This window comes from Podarcis pityusensis (genome assembly GCF_964106645.2).
Source record: "Podarcis pityusensis genome assembly, chromosome: 7".
NCBI classification, from domain to species: domain Eukaryota; kingdom Metazoa; phylum Chordata; class Lepidosauria; order Squamata; family Lacertidae; genus Podarcis; species Podarcis pityusensis.
In genome coordinates this window covers 30,155,075-30,173,014 of record NC_138031.1, presented here as the reverse complement: position 1 = coordinate 30,173,014, position 17,940 = coordinate 30,155,075, and the positions used below count along the sequence as shown (strand labels likewise).

At 40.5% G+C, this 17,940-nt stretch overlaps 1 protein-coding gene across 4 annotated transcripts in view; it reads right to left on the bottom strand.

Moving 5' to 3' along the window:
* Nucleotides 1-4,523: 4,523 nt before the first annotated feature.
* Nucleotides 4,524-17,940, bottom strand: part of ZNF704 (zinc finger protein 704) — a 53,156-nt gene continuing 39,739 nt past the window's right edge. For 2 of the 4 annotated variants that reach the window (XM_081013460.1, XM_081013459.1), the window contains one exon: nucleotides 4,524-17,252. In XM_081013460.1, coding sequence (XP_080869586.1) covers nucleotides 17,141-17,252 — 112 coding nt within the window. In that variant the 3' untranslated portion in view covers nucleotides 4,524-17,140. The remainder of the gene's footprint in view (nucleotides 17,253-17,940) is intronic. The other 2 variants (XR_013988543.1, XR_013988544.1) reach the window with 2 other exon arrangements.

Below are 17,940 nucleotides of genomic sequence, written 5' to 3'. Positions count from 1 at the left end.
GAAAACCCTGTTCCTACTCATTGTTCCCCAAGCTGTTGTTGTTTAGTCGTGTCCGACTCTTCGTGACCCCATGGACCAGAGCACGCCAGGCACTCCTGTCTTCCACTGCCTCCCGCAGTTTGGTCAAACTCATGCTGGTAGCTTCGAGAACACTATCCAACCATCTCGTCCTCTGTTGTCCCCTTCTCCTTGTGCTCTCCATCTTTCCCAATATCAGGGTCTTCTCCAGGGAGTCTTCTCTTCTCATGAGGTGGCCAAAGTATTGGAGCCTCAGCTTCAGGATCTGTCCTTCCAGTGAGCACTCAGGGCTGATTTCCTTAAGAATGGATAGGTTTGATCTTCTTGCAGTCCATGGGACTCTCAAGAGTCTCCTCCAGGACCATAATTCAAAAGCATCAATTCTTCGGTGATCAACCTTCTTTATGGTCCAGCTCTCACTTCCATACATCACTACTTGGAAAACCATAGCTTTAACTATACGGACCTTTGTCAGCACGGTAATGTCTCTGCTTTTTAAGATGCTGTCTAGGTTTGTCATAAACATAAGTAAATGCTTTGCTGATGAAAAGCGTTTTGAAAGTGCTGCATCTGTTTCCAGCTTCACATTCCTCTTCTGGTGAGCATTTGTGTCGAAAGGTCCCAAGGTATCTAAGAATAATGGAAGTAAAATGAAAAACCTTCTAATGCTGTGGAACATAGCACCATGCGCCTCTCACTCCCTTCCTCTCCTGCTAGAAGGAAGCCCCAGAAGAAACCTGGGGCCAAGGCTTCAGCAAGTTTATTGTCCGCAAGGCATTTGGCTGGCCTATAAAGGAGCTTTGTGGGTAGTAGAAAAAGGGGCCCCGTTTCCCTTTTGTGTCAGCACAGCACAGCACAAGGAGATACAGCAACTGGGTTAAATATAGGTCTCTGCAGCAGGCAGGGCAGTGTTGATCTCACTCTGCTTTAGCTGCGGTAAAGCTCTAGATAGGATTGGTCTGCTAGGCTGCAGTGCAAACGGGAGCATACTCTTCCACTTTTCTGAAGTGATTAGTGGTTTGAATTCCAGCCCAGGTTACCTAACCCCTCACATGACTTCGGGGGATTTTGGCTCCTCTTCTCCATTTTAGGTCTTTGCTGTTTTGGAGGCTGCTGCTGCAGCAGCACTGAATTTCCCAGTGACATCTGCAGCTGTGACCCCTGCAGTGAGAATCCACTAATTCCTTCCATCTGTCTAGATGGGCCACTACAGCAATGGCTGCAATGTTTCAAGAGCTGAGTGCTGAGAATTTCCCCATTGGAGCCTCTACTTGAGCCATCCAGTCTAAGCAGGAATATGTGACCCATCTTCAAAAAGTGGTGCATCTTTCTTTCTGCACCTTCCCCCCCCCCCCCCGGATCAATGCAGCCCCTGGGAGTTTTGCACGAGAATTGGGACCTGTTCTCTGTGCAAATGCTTACAGGGCAGAGCTAAAGGGCCAATGGGGCAGGGTGGGGGGAGGAGGAGACCTGACCTTTTGTTATATTATTAACATTTCCCCCTTTTTTGTTTTCTGTTTTGCATTAGTTAGCAGCCTTTCCCAAGATTCAAGGTGTTTTACATAATAAAACTATGCAGCCATCCTAATCTGAAAAGACATGTGTTACACCCCATCTAAAAATCTTACCACAGGTGGGAGAATCTCAAAGGGGAGACCGGTACATAGCCTTAGGGCAACAATTCTTTTAGGCTCCTCCTAAAATAGTGTTATTCAGGCAGGTCTTTGAAATGTTAATTTATTCTTGCCAACCAGTATTTATTGATGTTTTTACCAATGTTTTCATTGATCTTATTATAATTTTTGTATGTTGTGCGGGGTTTTTTATGACACTGTGGTTGATAAATATTTAAACAAAGAAATTACTTTTAGCTGCAGGGCTTCTAATCTCACAGGGAAAGTAGCACATAAAAGTTTCTGGGAAGGCAACTGTAGCAGGGCAAGGAGAAAGGCACTGCCTACCCACAAAGCAGGACAATTTGTTGTGATTTACATCTTCTCCTCACACCTGATATGTATATTGACCCCCTTAGAGGCATTGGCTGTCAGTGTGCAGCTGCCAGTCTAGAAGTCAAGATGTGCAACTCAAAAAACTGGAATCAGTGGTGGAATGCAAAAAAAGCTTGCTCACCCATTAGCTTGTATCTGTGCCCAGTGTATCTCCACACATGTAAGTGTTATTGTGAAAAAGTGTTACTTACGGAGTTGTACAGCTCAAACATTGGGTGCACAAATTGTACATATGTTTTTGCATGATGGATAATCTTGTTGCCACTAGTGTCTGACTTCAAGAGGCCTTTTATCCTGATATGCGTACTCATTCCCTCAAACCAAGATAGTAAGAACTGAGTTGTAAAAGCTATTGTTTCATGATTTTTTTTAAAAAAATTCTTCGTTATCTTTTTCTTTTAATTTGGATTTTTATGCACTAGGAAGGGGAAAGGGAGAATAGGTCAGTTGTTCCTGTTTTTTAAGAAGGGGAAAAAACCCCAGTCAATAACAGCATACAAATTAATTAAAAAGTATAGCTTTCCGTCTCTGAATCCCTTGCATCATTGAACTGCTGAACTGTTTCATTGCCTTAAAGCAGGCATGGCCAAACTTGGCCCTCCAGCTGTTTTGGGACTACAATTCCCATCATCCCTGACCACTGGGATGGGAGTTGTCGTTCCAAAACAGCTGGAGGGCCAATTTTGGCCATGCCTACCTTAAACTGCCACTGGTCTTGTTAGCTAGGGATGATGGGAGTTGTAGTCCCAAAACAGGGGGAGGGCCAATTTTGGCCATTCCTACCTTAAACTGCCAGCCTAGCAGTTCAAAAGCACGTCAAAGTGCAAGTAGATAAATAGGTACCGCTCTGGTGGGAAGGTAAACAGTGTTTTTGTGCACTGCTCTGGTTTCGCCATGCTGGCCACATGACCCAGAAGCAGTCTGTGGACAAACGCCGGCTTCCTCAGCCTATAGAGCGAGATGTACGCGTAACCCGAGTCGTCCGCATCTGGACCTAACAGTCAGGGGTCCCTTTACCTTTACCTTAAAGAGAGAGAGAGAGGCACAATCTCAATCCTTTCTGGAATTGGCATCTTCTGATGTGGTATTCCTGCCTCCTACAGCCCAGAGGCATCAACATCTGAGACACTCGCTTTCGTTATGACGTCACAGGCCCTGGAGCTGAGCTCCAACCGTCCAAACAGATTCTGAGGCAGAATCCTTCTGTGCTTTTGCTCCAATTAATTTAGTGAGAATGTGACATTTAATAACATTTAATTTAGTGAGAATGAATGCAGATGTTACTAAGCTGCAGTTCCTATCAACGCCACCCGCACTGCCAGTTGTATCGACTATTTGGAAAGACGACAGGCGTTAGCTGCTTTGTAAAGAGCAGTTTTAGGGATTTTAAAGCTGCAAACACACTTTCTCACCACAAGAGGGCAACCTATGATAAAGATTTGCTCAACGAAGACATATCTAATAAGATGGGTTTTCCAGCTAGTTTTGATGTCTTTCTGTTCTAGGTGCTGTTGTGCTGGATATAGAGGAGCCGGTTGCAGGGAATCCATGCTGGACTGGTAAAGGTGCAAAAGTCTTGTGATGGAGAATATTCTTGCAGGTATATTTTATTCCAATATTTGGGTACCATTTTGAATAGGGTACACAGGGCTTAGCATCTCATGGTGTCATAGGTGCCAGGCACCCACAAATTTAGGTGTCAGGGCCATGCAACCACAGCTGTGGGGCCAAGCCAGCACTCCTGCATGGTGTACGCCACGGGTCAGCGAACTTTTTCAGCAGGGGGCCGGTCCAATGTCCCTCAGACCTTGTGGGGGGCCGGACTACATTCTGAAGAAAAAAATGGAACGAATTCTTATGCCCCACAAATAACCCAGAGATGCATTTTAAATAAAAGGACACATTCTACTTGTGTAAAAACACGCTGATTCCTGGATCGGCTGCAGGCCGGATTTAGAAGGCGATTGGGCTGGATCCGGGCCCCGGGCCTTAGTTTGCCTACCCATGGTGTACACGGTTGAGCAAAGGGAGTTTTGATTACAATAGTGGTCTTCAGCATAGCTGTACTTACGCAAGAATGTTTGCTTCTTAGGACTATCCAAACATGAAGGAAAAGTGTGTATCAAAATATTAAAGTCTCGCTTCCCTTCCACTAGTGAAATGGGTCTAGCGTATATAAATCAGAGTTATCTCAAATCATTATAACATATGGACAAATATTGGTGTTTAAAATTATTTAAAGACATTGGGGTTTGTTTGCTTTTTTGGTCTTGTCTTTATATCCATCCATCGTTTTGTAATCTGTTCCGAAGAAGAGCCATCACATGTGTTGGACTTTTGAACCCTTTCAATTGCTTAAATTCCATATTCCAATAAGTGGATTAGTATATTAGATTTGGCTGTGTGTTCCCCTGCCTTTGCTGGTGTCCCCCCCCCCCCCCATCTTTTTGTTTCAGCACAAAAAGTAGCCCAAGGAAAATTGTCCCCACGACAAAGTTTATACAACAAATGCCTTTATTACATGAAACAGTTCAACATACTGCATGGTAGTAAATCAATTATAAGTGCATTTAAGTAATGTTTCTGGACATCATAACAGTCTCAATAGTTCCGCAAGACTTCTTCTGAGTCTTCTGACTCAGTTCAAGCAAGTGCAACTAATGGAATAGCCATTAACAGTAAAATACAAGAAAACAATGATATTTAGACTAGATAAGCAACAGCATATTTGTCACAACCAAACATCACAAAGCAGAGCTCACATACTGAAGACTATCACTAAAATGATTTGTTTTTTAAAACCAACATACTAATCTATTCCAAACAATCCGTTCTTGAACAATGTTACTTCAGTAACTCAGATATTTGTTTGCTTCCCCCCCTCCAAGAGGAAATATTTTATTTTTTTGCAATTATTATAAAGGAAGGGGGGAAGAGGAGGGCACAAGAAAAGATGTAAACATGTTGTGCTCTTTTGTTTTAAAGCCCATTGAGAGCAAAATACATTACATGCCACAAAGAAAGTGCATTTTATCTGGTGCCATCCATCAGAGCCAGCTTAAAAATCTCAAATTCCACTTCTAAACTCAATGTTGTGAATTTACATAGGATTAGAGTTATTTATAAACTTCTGGTGTAAAATAGCTAGAAAACATTTTGATCAATGCATAAAGCCTTTTGTAATTAATTCATAAAGTAATACAAAACACATTTTATTTCCTTAGAGTACAGCGATAAAAACACAAAACATTTAACCTTACAGACCTATTTTTATATATCTTTATAATGTATATAGATATATTTATATACAAACACACAATATACCAAAAACTAGCAAAGCACTTCAAAACAGTCAGTTCCCCTGTCCTCTACCCCCTGGGTTTTGAAACCTGAACTAGGTTTTTTGTGTTTTTTTTTGCACTTACAGTCTGATAGGAATCCACAGAAGTAGTAATCAGAGTATATGTATCTGGCTAAAAATTATATAAAAAGACAGAACATTTTGCTTTTCAAATAACCTTCTAAATATATATTAAAAGTATCCAGTATTTCCATTAGTGCCAAAATTGGAAGCTCTCTTTGTCAAATATTTATAAAGTGAATTCCCCATATTAAAACAGACAATAAAAGAAACTCCTCCTGAAAACCAAAGGATGACTCACTCTCATTGCATTCTTTGGAAGGAGCTCCATTGATTCCAGTGGAAGTGAAACCGCAGGCATATGACATAGTCTTACAGGTTCTGAAACACGTTAGTAATTTTTGCAGCATTCACCTAGGGATAAGTTGCCTCCTGTCCCCGTGTCAGACTAGAGGTAGGCTGCAGTTATTCCCCAGACAGACTCGTGCTAAATTTTGGTGGACGAAATTCCACTCCCTGCTCCGAGGTATGCTTGACTCTAATCTGAGGCTAACCTAAAGTCACCTCCTTGGCACAGGGAGCACAATATACTACTGTGAAAAAGCCCTCTAGTAATGTAGTAATTGTAGCTCTATCTGCGCATTGTTCAAGACTCAGCCCTTCAGTATGATGTTTGCAGGCAGATTCCTCCAAATCTGCATAGATCCCCAGTTGTAAGAACATCATATTGTATAACTGGAGTCCTAGGAGACTAGCAAGAGACTTTCATCCTGTTTTGGACGGATGCTAGTTTTCCTAAAATTGTATTGTTAATCAGGCAAAAGGAAATATTTGGCACTGTGTTTACAATAAAATATGGCAGGATTTTAACTCATTAGCACTACAGTAAAAAATAAAATTTAACAACACCATTTTTACTCTGCAACTCTGCTCCGTTACAACGGCATATTCAGAATCTTGACTAGGTTTTCAAAAGTTACTTCTTAAGTTGGCTGGCGGTATTTGAAAAGATCAAAACCACTTAACCCAGACTTCCTCAACTTCATGCCCATCCAGATATTTTGAACTATTCCTCCCCAAACAATCCTACCCAGCACAGCAACACTAGCTGGAGTTGGCGGAGGTGGTCATAGTCTAAAATATATTGAAGGCATCAGTGTGGGGAAGACTGGCCCGACTCTCTATGGCAACCAGTTTCAAGTAACCACTCACAGGGCTGAATGTACACAGTCACTGATAGAGCAGGATGTAGAATGGACAGCCCAATGCAAGCACCACTTAACCTCCTCAGAGTTAAGGCCCACCGACAAACACCCATGTCTCCTGCCTAAAAATAAATGGGAAATGAAAGCAGTTCAATTGCTTTCCTTTTGTCTTAAAACTGCATTACCTACAGCAGGCTTCCTCAACCTTGGCCCTCCAGTTGTTTTTGGCCTACAACTCCCATGATCCCTAGCTAGCAGGACTAGTGTCAGGGATGATGGGAATTGTAGTCTCAAACATCTGGAGGGCCGACGTTGAGGAAGCCTGACCTAGAGGGAGAGAAATACACATTTCTTCCGCGACGCCATTCCTTTTCGTCCCTCTAAAGCAGAATTTGAAGTGTGCCAAGAATGGAAATTCGAGCAATTCACCATGGGCGGCATTTAACCATTTTAGTAGACCTTTAGGAAGATTTCTGAAAAGGTATAACGTAACACATGTTCTTATGAAAAATGCATAGTTTTACAGTTACAGATACATTCATTAAAATCCATAGATTCTTCTGGGAGCAGACATAAATCAAAACACAGTTTTCCTGCAAACGTTAACTGTGGAAGCAGTAATTCCAGGGCAGGGAACCTCAGGTGTAAGAGCCAAATGTGGCCCTCAGGACTTTCCACAGGCTACACCCCCTCGCTGGCCCTACCTCTGAGTGTTTCTTTCTGCCTTGAATGCATCCTTGAACTCTGATAGTGCTTCTAGTTTGTATGGATTGAGACTATAGGATGAGGAGTGTCTGTGTAGAAACTAGCCTATTGTACAAAGATAAAATTCACATTTGTTGCTCTGCCTGCTTTTTGCCTCAGATCCCATTCTCCCCTGGGAACTTTCCCAGAAGGGGACGTGGTCCTGGGTCTGGAAAAGGTTCCCCCACCCCTGCAGTAACTGAATAATATTAACTACATTTCCTTCTTGAAACCTTTTTTTGTTATCAGAATCCACTAGTTCAATTTAACGTGATATTCCCCAAACTAGGGGATTCCCAATGAGCCTTTTGTTAACAGGTTGTTTTTTCTTTAGTATAAATATGCTGCAGTTTTATAGAACAAGTAATCCCTAGAAAACCAAACTCAACACATGAATTAAATATTTAAGATTGACATATTAGGCTGCAATCCTAACCTGGGAATAGGCCCCATGGAATTCAGTAAGTTTTACTTCTGAGTAGACATGGTTAGGATTGTACTGTCAATTTCTTAAATATAAACTAGTGCTTTTGCGCTTACCAAGTGTGCTTGATAACATGTATTCCATGTACACTTTGGAACTTAGCTTTTCCCCCGAAAAAAGAAAGCTTATTATTGTACCATGTGCCTCTCCAACATTCACTAAAATTATACATTTTCAGCAGCAATACAATCTTGACAGGGAGAAAAAGGGTATGGAAATCTCTTACACTTCTCTTCTAGAAAGCTCTGAACCTGACGAACATGCATATTAAAACATAACTTCTCACACATGAAGGCTAGGAACATAATTCGCAAACAAGTCAAAGCTTCTATAAGCTGCAACGTAGCTCAAAGATGGACATGAGACAGAAACAGGAGATAAAAGTTGAATTAGCATAGACATTCAACAGTGATTGGAGCTATAAATCTATGCTAGATATCCTTTACTCCAGAAAATCTTAGAAAAGTTCAGCAAAAATCTGTAAGAGAACTTCAGAAAAGTAGTTCTGTAGACTACAGCCTAGGTTTCCAAGCTTGTAGAGAGCCAGGCAAACTTTCCCCTCACAGGCTAACCTTGATTTGTTTAGTGAGGTTTACACACTGAGCTGGCCTTGAGAGCGGTTGAACATTTGTACAGCTTGCAACTTTGCCACGTCTGTCAAAAACCAAAAAGTAGGTCGGATTCAGACAGGGCGCCCAGGGTTGTCTTATGATTTAACACCTCTGTTAGTAAACTGATATTAAAGCAGTTTCCTGTTTTGGACACCACAAGGAGCTCTGATTTAAAAGCAAACCAAGATCTCCACACTGAAGCCAATGCTCAAGAGGAGGGGACAGGGAAGAGTATGTAGGCCTGACCCTTGTTCCTGTCTTCACAAACTATGGTTTGTAAAACAGGCGATGTTGCATTCAAACTGGGCCTATACCACCTTAGTCAGAACCAAGATATTTCCACAACATCAGAATCTGATTGAAACATCTACATTTAAACATTTAAAGAGAATCTCGATTAAGAAAACGGAAAGCATGCAGTTCAGGTTCTTAGCCTCAACTTTCTAACAGTCTATAGTTTGTCTTGTTGACATTAAAGCATATATTTAAATACTTATTCCCAACAAATGACAGGAGCTGCAGCCCTTACCAATTTTGTCTGAAAATCAGCTCTACTATTTCATTTGAAACTTATTTCCAAATATGAACTTAGGATCCCAGACTTCAGATACATATTATTTGCTAAGAACAAAATGGTTTCTCCCCTACCCTCCACTTTTAAAAGAAAATGACCACCTTTCTGGAGCAAAACAAAGTTCCTTTTTTATGGAGGGGGTGGGGAATCCACTGTAAATTATAATTAGCCGTGCTACTCTTTGTCAAGATGGACTGGTGCCATTATTGCAACCCGAGGAAGCTTTTATTATATTAATCCAAATAATAGTAATTATATTATATTAATCAGAGCTTGACAATTACAACAGATCGTGTTCATTAATTTGCTCCACCTGTGTAATTAAGCCACAAGCTTGACTAAGTACACGGAAGATAGGGTGGTATTCAGCTAAATAGCTGTGCAAGTGGAATGACTTCTCGTCTTCCCCCTCAATAGTGGACCTTGGGGTCTCAAATTTCAGTGGGTCCCTGTGCAACACCAATATTAGGCGCCCCACCTCTCATCTTCCATTCTACATCAGAGTTGTGGCACCGCCTCCAACTCTGCCTCCAGTGTGACCAACCCAGTTGCTCTCCCCTAAACCCACCTCTGTCCCCCTGTGTGACCTTCGTGCCATTCCCAAATCTGCTCCAGTGGGTTGGGGGAACTCCCCAGATTTAGGGGGCCTGTGGGGAAGAAAGGGGGAAAGTCATCTTGTGCAAGTTGTTCTGCTTGTGCAGTTATTGAGTTGACCACCACCCATAGTGATTGGCATGAAAGATTTAGTGTTGTATTCAGTGGTGATTTTTCATTGACAGAAACCCCTTGGATCCAGCACTGGCTTCTACTAATGGAACAGGAGAGGGAGGCAGTTTTTGCCAATTACATCCAGCAGATCCCACGTTCCACCTCACAGGCCGTTCTGGGGGGAAGCGGTGTCTCACAACCCCCAGGAGCAGATTTGGGGGTAGGTTGCAGGGAGGGAGAAGGAATTGTGAAAATATCCTTCCTTTCGGACATGCTGAGGAAAACCTTTACTGGATCAAAGAGGCTTCTGTCAAAGTGTCTACTAGATCTAATATATACAACCCGCAGAAGCTAAGAGTGAAATAATTCAATGCATTTCTTCCAGGTTCTCATTTTATATCACATAAACACAAATAAACAAATACCACAAGGATCATTCAACAGAAGATAAAAAGTTCAATTATTTTGACATGAGAAGACGTAGGGGAAGGCAGGAACAATCTGCCATCTACCACTGCTGTATTAATTTCAATGTTCGATTGTGTCGGACCCCTGCACAAGCCCCAATGAAATGAATGGAGACTGTGATAATACTAATGCTTTGCTAAATGTAGTGGATTTTTAATGTACATTAGCCTCTGTTCTCCAACCCCACCAGAAATCTGTTCACCTGATGCAAAGTACTGCCACCTTTGTACATTTTGAGTGCATTTTAAGGTATATGATATTGATAACCTGAATTGCATGACTACTGTATCCCTAAACAGGGCTTTCTGATATAGCTTGAATTTTTGTCTTCACACTGAGCTTCCTCCAGATCCATAACAATAGGACATCAATGGTTAAAAAAGAAATGAAAAAGCAAACGACAAGATAACCTGCTCCCTGGATCTTTAATCTCTGGCTAACTTTAGGGGTTTTAGATAGCAATTTTTCCTTTTCTTTTGAAGAATGTAAGGGGGGGAGATCATTCCTTATGATGTTTGAAAAACCTTCAGTCTTGAGGTTAAAAACAAATAATCATTATCTAGGACTGTGGGTCAATTCAAAGTAAGATTTGAAACCAGCAAATTTTAAGCTACCTTAATGTTGTCTAAATGCCGGAACTAGGCAGAGACCAGTTTATGACATACAAGACAAGACTTTTTCAGGACTAGAATACTAGTTAACCTTCCTTTCCTGTGGGACATATGGCCCTGAGAATAGGATTGAAACTGACAATGAGAAGAAAAATCCCTCTCTGAAATGGATTTTCAAATTACATCCCTATTCAAATTTATGTACCCTCAACACATTTTGGAAACCTATTAGATTGGCTAAAAGTTCTGGCTGTACAGACTTGCTAGTAAGATGCTGCAAAATTATTCTTCACAGTGGCTTATAGTTTTCTTCAACAAGATAGCCCTTTGTTTAATAGAAAAGCAATATTGCACCATTCAGTAATGCTGTTGTTGCTTTCCTTTTTATTTTTTGCTATAACTACTGCATATCTCAGACACTAAGACCACCACGAGACAGGTTAATTTTACAATATTTTGTAAAGAGCCAATTAAGCTTGCTATTTCTTGGCATATCTTTAATTACTGCTCCCTTTTATATATAAATTGTGGGAGAGAAAAAAAGCTTTCTGGATCTATACAACAAATGGCATGGCACCTCAAAAAATCCAGATTGTCGTGCAATGTAAATGTATAAATACAATATTAGAAATATAATAAGTCACATTCTAGCATCCTAATAGTGTGAGGGACTCAGCTTCATTGCTAAGTAGTCCTAATTCAAAAAACATAAGCAAGTTAAATTAAACATGAGCTTAAATGTTTTGCTGAACCAGGGACTCCTAAGACAGAAAATCACATAGAACAACGACGCTCAAAAACCTCTTTTCCTCAGACAATCCACCTGACTCTAATTTGTCTGCCAATCAACTCCTACTCTTTGTCTGGTGCAATAGATTCTGGAACACCTGCAATGCCTAGCAGCTTACTGGCCATTACTATATTCACACTGGGGCACCCCAAATTTCCAAAGAACACCCTTGCAAACTGATTATAATCAGTTTCTCATTGGCATCTGGTTGGCGAATTTTATTTTTTTTAAAAAAAGACTCTGAATTAGATGGGTCATAGACCTGATCCTGCAGGCTCTTTTTATGTTCTTAATATACAGAACAACACCCCCCTCTCTCTGTTTCTTTGGGCAGACTTTAGTATTCATTTTCCACAAAACTTTTGCAAAAGTTAAAGTTCTCACAAGATCAGCATCCCTATGAGAGCTCTGATCACGAAAAGGAATCATGCACTATATACTGGACTTGATGGCCAGGCGTTTTGACAGAATGGGACTATACAAAAACAGTATTACATTATGCTCAGATAAAGGATTGGTGGCCCCTCATTCACATACAAAACTACTGCCTTTTTTATAAAAAAAAGGAGGGGGGAGTGTTGGGTTTCTTGTATGTGTAGCCACAAAAAGGCCAATTATGCCATGTTTTCATATGCAGGAATATGAATAGGTCTCATTTTTATTTAAAATTCTATTTTGCTGAGATGAAGTAAACACAGAGGGAGCTTCATTAAAACAAATCTACAAAGAAAAAACAATCAATTTTTTAAAAGCTCTGGTAAGTTCCCATCTGAACACAGATCAGAAGGGAAACAAACCTCAAGCTGTCTTACAGCCTCTTCCTTGCCTGTTCCCCCCCAGCACAATACTGAGTTTTCATAACCCTGGCACCCCCTTGAATCTGCTGTCCATTTTGGGATTGAAAAGATGCCTGAAAGCGGATTCTGCAACACCTTAGGTACAGATAAGACCGGTATTGCCTGGGAAAGAATTTAATTTCTCCTTTGGGAGAGGATCACTGGGGGGCAAGTGGACGCCCCATGTTGATCCATTTGACAATGTCCAAATACCTTTTTGTCTTTGAAAGACACACTATTTGCCCATAATAAACTTACCTTTTTTTAATGAGCGGTCATTCTGTTGCAGATACTTGAGCAGTGTGATTGTAGAAAGAACGGTCAACTGCCAATTGAATTAGGGTCCACTGGAATTCAATTCCTAATATAAACAAATGTCACCTTTCAAAACCCGCCTTACTAAATATACACAAGATTAAGATAAATGCTTGTTTCTATAAACAATTTCAAGGGACTAATTTTTCAAATTTTATTGAATAAATCTGGCTAGAAAACAAAACCTTTTATACTTTACATCTCTCTCTGTGCTCAACCAATTCTATCTGAAACAAAACTATATTGCTATTCTTTTTGTTTTCCTTCCCTGAGGGAAAATAATTTATTTACATAATTTTAAGAGTCAATAGGGCGGGGTGGGGAGATAACAATTAGGGGGCAAGCCTATGGTAAGATTCACAGTTTAGGATGGGGTGGATCTTTAGAATAGGGATCAGGTCAACAACAGCATAGTCTACATTTCAACTAGAATCAGTGACAAAGAACCAAAGAACCAGAAACAATTGTGTGAGTCTAAGAAGCCTCAGATTTGTTTTCTTCCACTGCATGCTCAACTTCTTTTGAAATGCAAGAGGCAGTTTTTCAAAGGGGGAGATAAAAACTTTCACTGAGCTACAAGTCCCCTGCATGTTTTTTTTTTTTTGGTGGTGTGATTTTCATATATAACACTAACCACAAGACACTATCAATAGGTTCATCCAAGAGACTCTAGGCCTCTAATGGCTAACTCTGACATGGTCAGACATTCAAAACTGGGCCGTATCCAAATAAATTTCACTCAGAGTAGACCCACTGAAATGAATGGACTTCAGCAAGTATTTTGTTTAAAAAACAGCCTTTAAATAGTTCACTGCAGCCACCTATGGTTCAGTGTAGCCTTTTTCTCACCTGACAAGCTGGCGTAATTACAATTCTAGCTAATGACCTACTTTCTGTGGTTTTCCTGGGTTTCAAAACCCTATTGAAATTCTACAACAATAAAAAAGGTATTTTGTAAGCAATTTTAGAACAAGCAGTTACTATGTACAACAAGGCAAGCTCAAGCAGTTCTATTGTAAAATTATGCTCTTCTCTTCCTATCAGAGGTCTAGTAGAATCACTTATAAGGTGATTCAGTCATTGAGTAAGCAACCAAATCCTATTGTAGGGCAGCTTGGCCTTAAACCTAGCTATGGCAAACAGTAGTTCAGACAAAGCCTATCTCAGTGTTGCCGCATGGAACACTCTCACCGTTCAAGACTTGAACCATACACAGTATAAGAAAGCTTCACAGAGCAGAGAAATGGAGATGGGAGAAATAAGTTGTCGATGCTGATTAATTTTTATGAACACTATTGCATTAAGACAGAGTGTCGTGGGCAATATTCAGCAGGCACTATCCTGGGAAGATCATGTTTCAGTGTTTCTAGCCCTCATGAATGCAGAGTTAAGTTGAAAATGCCTGACAAAAATGCTAAAACGTTCAAGGTTCAAACATTGGTTTTCAACTCTTGTGAATATTTAGATATGTCAAGGGCTGACTTCAGCTCTGAACTTTTGAGAGCACCAATAATAATTTGGTACAGTCCCTATCATATGCAACCATTCTGAAACAGAATTTCCAATCATATCCATAAATACATGCAACAAAATACCAGCTGGGGGTTTCTAGTTTATTATGCATTTCCAATACCTGCCCCCGCCCCGCCCGCCAACAGCCTAAATATTTACCAACCTCTGCCCTTACACTTTCTGGTTTTGTGATCTTGAGTCATATTAATGGTTTATTTGAATGTGAGTTATCATCCTGCAACTTGTATGTCAATATTGTCCTGTGAAAATGCCACAGAACTAGAACAGGACCATGTAAACTTCAACTGGAACATTTAAATGGTAAAGAATTTGCTCAGAGTGCAAAATATTTCTGCAGTACTTCATTCTTCTTAAAACATGTGATTGCAAAGTCAAACTCTTGGTCTATCGATGCCAATAACATCTATTCCAAATGGTAGTGGCTCTCTAAGGCCTCATGCAGAGGTCTTTCATAGTCCTGTTTAAGGTTTTTTAATGGAAATACCAGGAATTGGACCTGGGTCTTTTAGCAAGCATGCTTTCTACAAACATTGCCTATGCAACATTAGGAATGAAACTGTGCCTTACCTTTTCTCCCCCTGAACATTAAGGAAGTAGGTTAATGTTTGTACTCATCTCCAAGCAACAGGTCCAAACAGAAGTTATGGGTGATCCCTATTGAGTGAACCTCAAACAGATCATTGTGAACACTCAAGAGATATACGGCAACACAAAAGAATGACTGCAACCTAACACATTACACATTAAAGCATAAACACAGGGTGGGACTGTTACATTAGGTATACAACTCTGGAATTAGCAGTTAGCTTCCCGATAATGTAAACACTATGCATTGCTGGTAGTCTTGCCAAACACCGCTGACATTTGAAGATGCAACTAAAAACAAGGTTTCATTCCCCTGCCTCTCAAATATTACTTTTTCTTTAACTTTAATGGTCAGGGTAGATCTAAACAGTTGCCATGTAGTAACAACACTATTTGTTTGCCATTTTGTTTCGAACTCATGCCTTCTGTTATTTCACTGCCACATCTCCAGGAGGGCATGATCCTTATCCCGCCGCTGTTAAGACTGACTGCATCAGCTCAAGATCTGTAGGATTGTGTTCTTTGGAGGTGTTAGAGAAAACTGCTTGAATTTCTTTTGGGACTGCTTACACGGGAGAACCCTATTGATGCAACCCAGTCGTTTTCCAAATACGCTTGTTTTGGAATCTTAGGCTTACCTGTACAGAACCCTACAAAGGAAGAGGCCTATTATTAAAGCTATTTTTTTTAAGTTTGCATGAGGACCAACCCTAGCTATAGATTCTGTGCTCCAATTAAATGTTGTGCTGCCCCCCATAGCCATCGGTAGACACCAGTATCTGTGGTCTTACAAAAAATAAAATTTGCCTATGACTTGTAGTCATGCAATAGTTGGACTAACATCCACATAGGCTCCCTTTCTTGCTCTTGTTTTCCCAACTTGGGATACCATTCTTTTTCCACCTGAGTTAATATCACAGGACAAAATCCACCAGGATGTTTTAAGAACAAGCACCCCATTGTGCTATTGCACCAATCTCATTTGTTTTAGTAGGGCCTGCTCAGACAAACAATTTCTATCTACCTGTATGCATTTTTTCCACTGATTTTTAAAAGATCACTCAGCCACCATCCCACTAATATAATCTGTGCCTTCTAATGGACCCCACCCCAATACTAAATTATACTAAAGCACCAAGACCTATCAAAGTGCAAGGCAGCTTGAAGACCTTTTATTTCTGACCTTGAAACAACTTTACCCTCTACAGATTTTTTTATATACACATATAACTGCTATGCTACACTCATATTTTACTTATTGAAAAGCATTTAAGTTGTTGTTGTTGTTGTTGTTGAGCTGTTTTCCTCCATGTAGCCTTTACCCCCAGAAATAATGCCTTGTATTTTAAATGATCTGTTCATTTCAGAATGTCATATAAAAAGGCAGGGAAGGAAGCTGCTGGTTTGGATCGTCACATCCCTGAATAAATGCTGACAAAAGTCCACATGGCTGCCCATGCTCCTTCTTAACAGGACCTTTAGCACAAAGAATTTTCCTGCAATCACTTCTAGGAAGATCATATTGGAACCCAAGTTCTTATTCTTATTTCAACCGAAGGTCATTTAATGTTACTGACTCCCTTCCCACTTGTGGTTGTACTCTTTAGTTTGGGTGTGCTGGTGATTCCCCTGCCCTCTCCAGGTATCCTCCTTTAGCACAGAAACAAGACTCGTGCTTGGGCTTCAGGTTTGAGACCTCTCACAAAAGATTCTTCACAAGGATGCTTGTCTTTCCAGCAAAGCTGCATCCTAGTACCTCTAAAGGACACTTCCCACCTCTGAATCAAGACTTGCTCACATTATAATTGTTCACCACTCCCGGGAGAGCTGCTCTTGAGAAAACTGTAGCTTATGTTATGCATTTGTGTGGTGCATAAACATTTTAAGTATCACTTGATTCCCCACCCCCCATCCCAAAGTTCACAACACAGACAATAATGCAGTGTGAAAAAACACATGGTCCCGGCAGGCAAATTGTTCAAGGTTATTAAAGAGAGTTCTTTTCTTTTCTTTTCTTTTCTTTTAAAGAAAAAAAAAAGACATATAGCTGCTCCTGCTTCAAAACTTTTTGAAGGTTTTGTTTTTGTTTGTTTCCCACTATATTGCTGCATGTTGGCTTCAAAGAAGTCCTTCTCTTGGGGTATAACTACTTCACCTTAGAGTGCAAAGTAGAAGCCTGCACTGAAGGAAGTGGACAGAAAAAGAAGAAGAAAATCACACAGCCTGGCTGTAGTGAGAAAATCCTGCCATAAATCACTCCATACCCCTCCATCGTTTTTCCCCACGCTTTAGTCAATGAACCTCTGGCAGGCCTTCTTCCAACGACAAGCTGTGCACCACATATCTCTGTTCTCCATCCCATACACTTTGCGACATTTCTTCCCCTCTCCTCTCGGTTTTCTGCCAGAATAATGGGAAGGAAAGTTGGTTTATGGTTATTTCATCTAAAACACTGACATGGAGAATTTGCTATAAGTGTTACTGGAAATCCAAAGATTACTTTGAGCCCAGTTATCTCAGACTGGAGTTGAAAAAGGATGTAAAAGACAACCAAAATGGAAAAGTGCTGCAAGGAGCGTAGAATCAGGAGAAGTCTATCCAATTGAGACTAGTTTTGTGGTGGTTGTGGTGAATGGAAGGAGGGTTTTTTTGTAAACCAATGAAAATTTTCAACAGAATGGAACACTTGGTTTTCTTTCTATAGCTATTTTAACATGAATAACCAGCTGTTCTACTACTCCATAAATTTTCTTTGAAGGGTCAAATATGAGGCAACTATTCTGCTAGGAGTGAAATTCTATGCATGTCTACACAGAAGTAAGTCCAATAAGTTCAGTGGGGCTTACTCCCACGGTAAGTGAATATAGGATGGCAACCTAAATCTTTACAAGTGAAGTTAGCAAGAATCCTTCATCCTCATTCAGTAGAACAAAAAGTCACTCCTTCAGACCCATTTCATTTTAAAAAACCCTCTTCATATGTCCTTTATCCATCTCCTTTCAACTCCAAGAAAGGAGCAAAGTTATATTCTCTGATATTTCAGGGATTCCCACCCCCCTTTCCCCTCTCATTTCCTAGCCAAGGAGCA